The sequence below is a fragment of the Phaethon aethereus genome (genome assembly GCF_964289735.1).
Source record: "Phaethon aethereus genome assembly, chromosome: 2".
NCBI classification, from domain to species: domain Eukaryota; kingdom Metazoa; phylum Chordata; class Aves; order Phaethontiformes; family Phaethontidae; genus Phaethon; species Phaethon aethereus.
Window position 1 is genome coordinate 102736161 of NC_138582.1, and position 9952 is coordinate 102746112.

Sequence of the window (9952 nt, forward strand, 5' to 3'; positions counted from 1 at the left end):
TAGCCAAGAATATGTACATATATCAGTTTATTCTACTTTGCTCCATGTGAAAGATCTTTAAAAGCTTTTCCTGATTTTGAGAGAGAATGTCCTTTGAGATATTTCTTGGATATTTATCACTGTTTTTTTGCAAATAGCAATGTTTAGAAAGGCTTTTGGTATTTTATGCTTTCTACCATTTGGGAGTATAAAATTCCACTAAAAGATAGTGTTTTAATTTATACTCAGAGAGTTCACTTCCAAGTAAAAGCAGTATTACTCATTTCACTGTTGATAGGTGAGTATCATTCAGTTACATTGCTGGTTCTTGCAGCATGAATGTATATTTTCAGATCTAGGTATTCATTTTACAGGGGTACTCTTTCTGATGGAAACCTTTTGTGTCTTTGCCTGTAGCTACCGTTGACCTCCATATAATTGTCATTGTTATTTCAAGATTTAAAAGGAAAGCAAAAAGGTGATGGTCTCTGAAGGCTTGTGCTATAAAAAAGTGTATCATATTTCATTTAATAATCTCATTTGTAGAACAGTCTTTGAACATTCACATAGTGCTAGCTCTTTGTCATTCTTTCATCATCCAACAAAATAAACTGGGAACATTGTTGTATTGTAAACACAATCTTAAAATACTTATTTAAAAAAAAAAAACACAAACAAAAACCAACAAAAAATCTCCATGACCCTTTAAAGAAGGAGCAAGCAAGGAATCCTGTGGAAGGCCATGGTATGCACACTGAAAAATGGTATCTAGTGTTATTACAAGAAAGTGTGCATCCTGTAATTCACTGTAATGTATTTTCAAAGTCATGAAGCCTGTGCTGGTGATCTCTAGGAAACAGATTTGTCTGTTAGCCAACTAATTACCAGATAAGTGCCCAGAGCAAGCACCTGCCATCTCCTTCATAAAACTGTGCTATGCACAGGGAAATAAATAGTGACAGATCCCCATCTTGAATTTGTCCACATTGTGCTGTTAGGTTCATTCTTCATTTCAATTCATTACTTAGACGACTGTGGTTTTTGAATCACAACTTTTTCTGCTTAAAAGATTTCTCATTTCTCTTGTGGTTGCAAGTGCTTAACTGGAGTACCGGCATGCATGTCAGTTGTTTCCGGCATAGTGATTGACACCCCCCACTCCTTATTAAAAAAAAAGTTCAGAATCCAGACATCACACTGACTATTCTTCAAAATGTTGCTTCTGACCTTGAATGACAGGTTATTTTGACAATGCGTTATTTGTATAGTGGGAGGACACTGAGTTACTAAGTTTAATAGCAACGCAAAATACAAATATGTACAAAAAGAGTCAAATCCTGGCTGGGAGCATTTCTAGGTGAATATAAAGAAACTAGCTAAAACAAGTGAGTACAATGGAAAGCAGTACAACACTGTGTTTTAAACATTTTGGAGGTGTTTTTGGCTTGTGTCGTCTTGGTTGGTTGTTTCTCTTCTTTTTGTTTCTTTTATTAGTTGATCTTTGTGGTTGTTTTGCTCCACCCCAAAGTGTACATCAAAAAGGAAGTCATTTAATAAGTCCCCGTTACTCAGCCTTCTGTCTAGCTTTTAACTGATTATGAATTTTGATAGCTCATTGAGGGAATAATCCTTAAAGAGTATTTGGGGGAGGCAAAACAAGTAGGTGGGCAAGGGCCTAGCCTTAGGTAAGAACATGGAAGAGAGCAGAGAGATGTCTGCCAAGAAAAATACCACTGGAGCCTTACAGTAATGGTGGGAAGTTCAGGTACACTAACTTACAGAGAGAGAATTGATTTCTTTTATACTCTTACATGGCAATTTTAAAGTTTGGATTTAATGTTAATGTAGGAGGAGGAAGTTCCAGAGGTGGGTCTGTGTGACATGGACAGAAAGTCACGATATGGCATGTCATTCCAAATTCATGTTCCTATTGGCATCTCTGCTTTTGTTTACTAGGAGAGTCCATATGGTCAGATGATGCAGGAGAGAAATAGGGAGAATAGGAGGAAAACGGGACAGACAGAAGGAGATTGTGGTAGTAATCAAGGTGAGAGGTTGCTGAGTAAGGGGAAGGGTGTTTTTTCTACGCTGACCAAAGGAATCAGACAGATCATGCAAGTGTTACTGGGAAAGTAAAAAGATTTTGCTGACTTGCTATGCAGGTCAGGGGTAGGCCCTCGTTAAAGATGGTCTCCATAAGGGATGACAAACCTGGAAGAAACTGTCAGATTTGATGCATCTGAGCTTAAGGTCAAATAATCTCTATATCCTCCCACCATTAAATGTATTTTACGTTTGTATTTGACCATGGTCCCGCTGCTAGGAGTATTGCTGACCTGACTTGGCTGGGTCATGTGTAGTGATCTTGATGTAAATTAGGAGCTGGTAACTGGTATGAGCTCAGTGTAGGATCACAGAGATGGTCAGGGGCTGGAGCACTTGTCCTGTGAGGAGAGGCTGAGGGACCAGGCTTGTTCAAGCCTGGAGAAGGAGTGGCTTCAGCAGACCCTAACAGAAGCCCCCCAGTGTCTATGGAAAGGTTATTGAGAAGACAGAGCCAAGTGCTTCACGGGGCTACATGCGGGAGGACGTGAATCGGTAAGCATAAATTGAAACAAGAGGATCAGACTGGATCTGAAGAGAAACGTTTTCTCCATGAAGATGGTCAAGCAGTGGAACAAAGGCACAGAGAGGCTGTGCAGGAGGTTTTCAAAGCCCAACTAATTACGTCCCTGAGCAAACTAGGATATAGCTGGCCCTTCTTTGAGCAGGAGGGTGGACCAGATGCAGGCAGCTAGGTTCCTGTGACAGACAGTAAGACAGTTTTAGTGACTGCAGCTATTTGCAAGAAGCTTGGATTAATTTATTTTCTTGCTATAACTTCAGTGATAATGATTGGGAATTAACAGATTAAGAATCCTAATTATTGCTAAGACTCTGACCATTTACAGAGAAATTAAGAATCAATCTATATTTACCCTTCAGCTCAGTTCTGTCCCCTCACTTATATATTAAATTACACAGTCATACATCACACCTCTACACAAACGCATATGTATATATGTACACAAAAAGAACAAACAATATGAAATTCCTTTTAAAAAGTGCCTGGCTGCTTTATTTGTGTTTTCAAGGTCTCCCATTTCTTAAAATGGGTAAGTAAACTCTATGTGTATTTGGAATCAGTGAATTCCTCTGAATGGTGTACAGCTGATAACATCTGACACAAGCATGCTTTTAGACAATACTTTCTCTTAACAACGTAGCACTGTGCATTCATTGGAACACATGGTGGCAGGGATGCTTCTTATGGGAATTACTGTGTTAATTCTATTAGAAAAAAATATTTTGTATGCCATTTATTTTCTACTTTAAGATCAGCATTCCACATTTGCAGAAGGCTAGTAGAATTTTGTAACTAATAAATCAAAGGAGCTCTTTTAATACCTACAGAACTAAATGTGTCTTCTGGAACTATTCAATAAAATTTAATTTACATATTTTTGGATGTGTAATCTATGTGACCTTCAGTAACTGTTTGTTTTTTAAATCTGAAAAATGCCTCCAAAGTGTAATAGCCCAGAGTTTGAAATGGCGCAGTAGGATATGTAATGCATATTTTAACATGTTTTCTTTTAATTTGTCACACAGACTTGTTGTGCATGATTATATGAAAGTCCATAAACCCTTAGTATAAATGTGTAAGATGTACTTGGTTGGGCTAAAAAATTCAGAAGCCTAATTTATCCTGAGATATGCTCAGTCAAGTAGTTTTTCACAGCAGTTAGCTAACACTTCAAGCTCTAACAGTGCCCCTGAGCCATAAAAGAAATTTGCATGTAAGAAATGTTTTGAATCTATTAAAACCTCAGCTCAGAGCTAAAGAGTTGCTCTCATGTCTTTGTTGACTAACATGAAGTGAGATCTTACAAAAAGCTAGGCTGTGATCGACAGATGCCAAAGCTTAGGTTTTGATGTGATTATATATTTCTTTCATGCACGACAGTTTAAGTCTGGGGCTGGAGCTTTAGAAAGACAGTGATCAATGCGTCTGTGCAAAAGTACACAAAATATATTTCTCCTGGCAGTCGTCAAGGCAGAATTATTCAAAAAATAATCTGAAATGCATTTGATCATACACTAGATTATTTAATAATTTATATTATACCTTATTAGCAACGTCTTGTGTTTACTTTGTGGCTGCCAAAACAAGATGAAAGGCTGCCTCCATGGAAATACAAGATGCTTAGTTCAAAAGTGTCTGTGTTTGCATTTCAGTTTGATAATTTCCCTTCCTCCTCTCATTTTAATTAATAGTATATAGGTTTAAATCTTAGAGGACCTTTACCTGCATTGCAGTCCTTTTTAGTGAGAGCAATGCTCCTTATTAACAAGTCTACCAAAGAGTTAATGGCCTATCAAGACTTAAATTGGTATAAACACCTATTTCTGGAAACTTCTTTACCTTAGGACTTCGTCCAAGTATTTTTTGCATAGAAGCAGCCTTGGATTCAGTTCTAAATTCCGCTGAACTGAATCATTATGCCAATCTTCCTGAGTCTTGAGGCTACCAAAGTGTTATTTATGAGCTCAGCTTAAGAAACTGTGTATAGTCAATATCACCAGTTATATCAGTTCAGAATATTACGGAAATGCCTTGAATATTTCCTTGAAAAGCTAATGCACTGCAAATATTTTATCTAGAGTTGCAAACAAGGGCCTTTCTGAATTAATACTTCTATAATGTGAGAACACAGGGAGAGGACCAGTGTAACTGCTAGCTCAGCAAATGAGATCTTTGCCTCCACCCAGGTTTTTTACCCCAAAGGTGCATGAAAGAGCTCTAAAAAACTTAGTTTTCTTGTGGAGAACTCCCCTCCCCATGAAACATGAAAGATCTTTTCGGCAGGTGTCTTGGATAGCCCTTCAAGGCACAGTATATGGAAAGCTTTAGGGAAAAGAACATATATGAGAGGATCTCAGAATATAGTACTACAGTATTGCAAACTCTGAAGCTCATACGACAGCCCAAGAAGCTCTTGTAATTTGCCTCATCTACGCTAGAAGGCTTAATTTTAGTTTTAGTTTCCGTAACTTCATCCTCTCCCCTCCTTCTCGGTGCGTGCAATATACACTACAATATATACTGTATACTTTACCTGAAAACTAGTTGCTCAAACAGAACCTACAAAAGGACTTTTTGCCCAAAAATATATGTATAGTGTTTTTCACGAGCAGAGCTGGTACTATGATACTTTCATGTTAGTAAGAACTGATTATATTCTAGACAGGCGCTTCACTCTTGTCCAGACTGACTCATCCCTTAGCTCAGGCTTAAAAGAGCACAAGAACGTGGTCAGCTCAGCAGAGCTCTTCTTCTTCCCACTGAGAGTTTTGTGCCGTCTTGCAGAGCTGCACGACAGACTCTTAGGAAGAGGCATCTACCTGCAGGTGTCTCTGAGAGATTATCCTGGTTTTAAAAACTGTTGTACGAATTGCAGGGGGGAGAAAAATCTGCCATTTTCTAAAGGAGCCTTTCAGTTGCAGGGAGCCAGATGTACCCTTTTTTACAAAGGCATCTTCTGTGACAATAATGATGGAAATTTTCAAGGAAGCCAGTGGTATTACCCATGTGTCAGTGTTGCAAGGCAGAATTTTGAGGCAAACTAGAGAATAGTTCTTAGAAAACATGGATCAGATGAACATACTCAGTACTTTTTTGGAAAGAAAATACTCAGCAGGATCATCTGAAGGTACACACATTATCAAACAGAAATGCAGTAGTGTTTTAAGTGATAGGCTGTGAAGCACATCTTAAAGAAAAGGATCACTTTAGTTTGCAAATTGTGATCTTTTTGTCCATATAAGAACAGTTTAATACCTGAGAAAATTTGTAAAGAATTCAATTTAGCAGGGTAATAGGAGTAGTATTTCATGTATGCATCTGTTGAAAGGAAAACTTCTGATTAAATTTTTTGACAGTCTTTTCTACAATCTGAGATACTGCAAAAATCTGAAAGTTTTGAGCAGTTTAGAAAATGTGACTACCAGTAGAAACAAATGCATCAGAGTTCAAAATATAATACAGAAGGAAAACAAAAGCATAGCAAAATTGTAAGAATTGTACCTCCAACCCGGTTAAGTTTCAATATTAGTAGAATACTGTAAAGAGAAAATCTCATCTACAGAAATAAAACTAAAAATCGGTTTAGTGTATCAGTATGATCATGTAAATTAAGGGAAATATGATGAAGTAAGGAAAAAAAATGGTGTTCACAACTTTACAGGCTGACTGACTCAGTTGAAGTACCACTGGGACAGCTGGCCGTGGGGCCAGTGGCATTCCCCACCACCAGAACTTTGTAAACCTTGCTAAAATCTCTTGCCGTTCTGTCCTACTAGCAGTATGTAGCACTACCTAATGCATATGCATTGCATGTTGCAGTAGAGGTTTAAGAAAACAATATGGTAACAAAAAAAAACAGTCTAGGCTATTCATGGTCAAAATTATACCAACAAGATGAGACTATCTGCTTTTATGTTGGAAAACACAAAAACTGTCAAACAAACGAAGTGCCAGTGAAGGCACTATTGAAAACTACTGCACAGGAACATGAATGAACGCATGAAACACTACTGTGTTTACCTGTTAGTAAAGGGGGAGGGGGAAGTCTCTCACAGCTTTTTAGAAGTTGTAACTTGTGTTTGGGGTGTTTTGCTGGCTAGCCCAGTGTCGCAGAGACAGGTAGATAGTAGCTGAGGCTGAGCGTGAAGAAGGAGCATTGAGGAGAAAGTTGCAAAGTCATTTATAAGGTACTGTCTCTTTTTATCTGTTTTCTAAGGGATAGCATCTGGTTTTGTACAATGAAATATTCAGGACTTCACTGATTATCAAGCTGTGTAGAAAAATTTAATAAGGAGTTGAGAGTCTGACTGTCGTCAAGCCAAATTTTAAGTCATGCATTGGTGAAAATTAAACATCAGAAGAAATCAGTCTTCAGTTGTATTGATATTTTTACAGCCTTATCCATTCTTTTAAATCACCTTAGCCTTAGTGTTAATGTACCAATGATACATGTAAAATGGGTCATGACCATAAATTATGCACCTTAGACTAGAGATTTATGAGACCTGCAAAGAAAAGAAAGGTTTTATGAATGTCTAGAATAAATAAATTGCAAATGAGTTTTCATTCTTGTATAAAAAACCCTTAATACTGCATGGTTTCCAGTTTATTCTGCAGACAGAGGTTAATAGCTTTGATTTTGGGGGATAAAATAGCTGTGGCCAGTTACTAAAATTTCAGGTGTCTTACGAACTGATTGTAATTAATAAATTAACAATATGAAGCAGTTTCATGGTTTTTGATGAAGCTAACAAATTCTGCACAATGTAAACTGAAGTCCTGTAGAAGTGTTGTCATTGTGCCTTACACTGCGGAGAACTACAGCCCTACCTGCTTCCCTGTTTCCTTTTGCTTTGTTTACCTGCTTGATGGTCTTCTGGGTGCAGTATGTGTAAGAAGTCATCCTCATTTCATAGGTCACTTGTTCAGTAACCCTATGCCTGTGTGAACTGTGATCTGAATCACACCTCAGGTGTTAGAATAGCACTTACGCCAGGCTGTCATTCGCCCCTTTGGTGCTTACTTACCTAACCAGTAGTAATCATTATTTTCCTTCTACAATTACTATAATGGAGCTGATTCCTGAAATGGAAAACAGGAGGCAGTTACAGACAGTTTGAATTGTGCTGTCACACTTTCATGGGCAGGCACCTTTCTTGGAGCTTTGATATTTCTTTGCCTTTGCCCAGAAATACATTTGGTAAAAGAGGGAGTCAGGCATCTGGTCTGTATTTTCATGTGACCCTGCTTCAGCTGCTTGGAAATACAAGATTATCCAGATAGGTACTTTCTGGGTCCCTGACTTGTTTTATACGAAATGTGAAGGGAAAAAAAATTAAATGGATTAATCGGAAACCTTTTTTAACTGGAAAATTTCAAATCAATTAAAAATCCAGCTGAGCTCAGTTGAGTTCCTAAGAGATTATTGAAATAGAGGGAGGAAAAAGAAATGATGAATAGAAATATTGAATCTTATGATGCAATATCATCACACCTTTGTTTAATCACACCTTTACCGCTTACGCCTCTTGCAATTGTCATCAGGTTACAGTTTTAATAGATGTTGTTACTTCTAAGTATCTACACTGCTAGCGTACTGAACTAAACAAAGTTGCAAGAGAGAAGAGTTTCTTATTCTTTCCACATGGATTTTCAGCTGACGTAGTGACTCAACATCAGTAACTTATGCTGCAGTTAAAAGTCCTCATATTCTGGGGGATCTTGGTGCTTGCAGTCGCATTGAGAATGGTAATGGCAAGCACAGCAGGGAACTGGGATTCAATATGCTGAACGAGGTGAGTGTTTTAGCATAGCTTCCTCCTGAGGGTCAGGGGAAAGGAAAAGCCCTGTGGGAGGATTTTCAAGCACCACTGAGCTGGCACACCAGGAGACAATGATTGACTTTAGAAGAGACCTGCTGTGCAAAGGATTGTTGTGTTGGGGTCCCCTTTATCACTGGTTAGACATTTCTTTTGAAGAAGCCAAAAATGGGAGAGCAGTGAGATAGCAGCAAAACAAACAAAAAAAAATCATCAAACAACTCTCTTTCATGACATTGAGGTCTGGAGATTTGTTTCTGTTGCTGACAGCTTCATTGATTTGGCAGTTAATTTCATTAGGAGGATTGAGTTTGTATGGCATTGGTAAGATTTCTGTATGAAAAACAACCTGGTGGTGATGCAGTGCAGGTTGAATTCTTGTTTGCCTTGAAAAGAGATATTAATTTGAACCTCAATATAAAGAGGAGATTTTATTTGTATTTGGTATGTACAATCAGAAACACATAACACCATTTCAGTCTTCAATTTCTTCACAGGAGTTCAGACATGCACCACAGAATGGCACAAACTGGAAAGCACACCCTTCTGCTGAGATCCCAGTGAAAACACCACTCAGCTCGTGGATGGCTTTGCAGCTCCCATGGCAACAAGGAGGTGGACTGAAGATACTGTCTGTCAGCCTGGCTCTACTGGCAGTTCTTGTTATGCTTTACTACGGAGGAATGAAAACAGAACTGTGAACTGAATGAGGCTTTTATGAAAACAATAAAACTGCTGTTTAAAATCTTCAAAGGAAACACTTTTACCAAAAATTCTTTTTTAAAAAAAAAAGCTATTATAAATTGGGCAATAATTTGTACTCACCCTATGCCTTTCCTGTCATTCATAGGAGAGAATGTTAATAAGCTCTTAGGGAGACCAGTCTTGCCAAAATTTGAGATCCTTGGTCAGCAGAACAGTTTGTTGCATCTTTCCTCTTCTCTTTTTCTAAAATGATGCAATGTTTGCATTGCTTACTCTTTCATAACTGCTGTAGCAGGTAAAATTGCATGCAGGAAACTCATGAAGTTTATAAGAAGTCTTTCCATTGAGTGATGCTGGTAATCTTTCATGGGCAGAACATTTAAAGCTTTCTTGAAGATTTTGCTTAATCCAGTGTGATGGTTTGATATCTATCTTTTTACATTAGAATCAAACACTGCTGGGCCATTAAAGTTTGTCCTTTGTTGCTATTGATTTTGCTGTCATGTCTGAAAGAATTTTTGGCCTGCCATCTTGCCTCTCTCAACTTCACAATGAGTTACTAGGCTTTGTTAACGCAATTATTAGAATTATTTTGTATATAGAGGTAGTTCTAAAGGTATTGTTTTTTTATGATTAAATGGGAAGATGGAGTTCTGGTGGTATAGTTCTGTTAAAAATGGATTTAATACAGTCTCTACAGATTTAGTATAATGCTCAGAGAACTAAATGTATTAGCTGTGCATTGGATCACTCTGTGTATAAGACAATATTGCTCTGTTATTGGGGAGGTTACATTTTGCACACTGCAAATTTCTAATTACTT

The 9952-nt window shown here is 37.8% G+C and overlaps 1 protein-coding gene across 1 annotated transcript in view; it reads left to right on the forward strand.

The window, feature by feature from the left end:
* Positions 1–9396, forward strand: part of CDKAL1 (CDKAL1 threonylcarbamoyladenosine tRNA methylthiotransferase) — a 448747-nt gene extending 439351 nt beyond the window's left edge. Inside the window, exon 14 of the mRNA XM_082014683.1 lies at positions 8922–9396. Within this exon, the coding sequence (XP_081870809.1) occupies positions 8922–9125 (204 nt within the window). The 3' untranslated portion in view covers positions 9126–9396. The remainder of the gene's footprint in view (positions 1–8921) is intronic.
* The last annotated feature ends 556 nt before the right edge of the window (positions 9397–9952 follow it).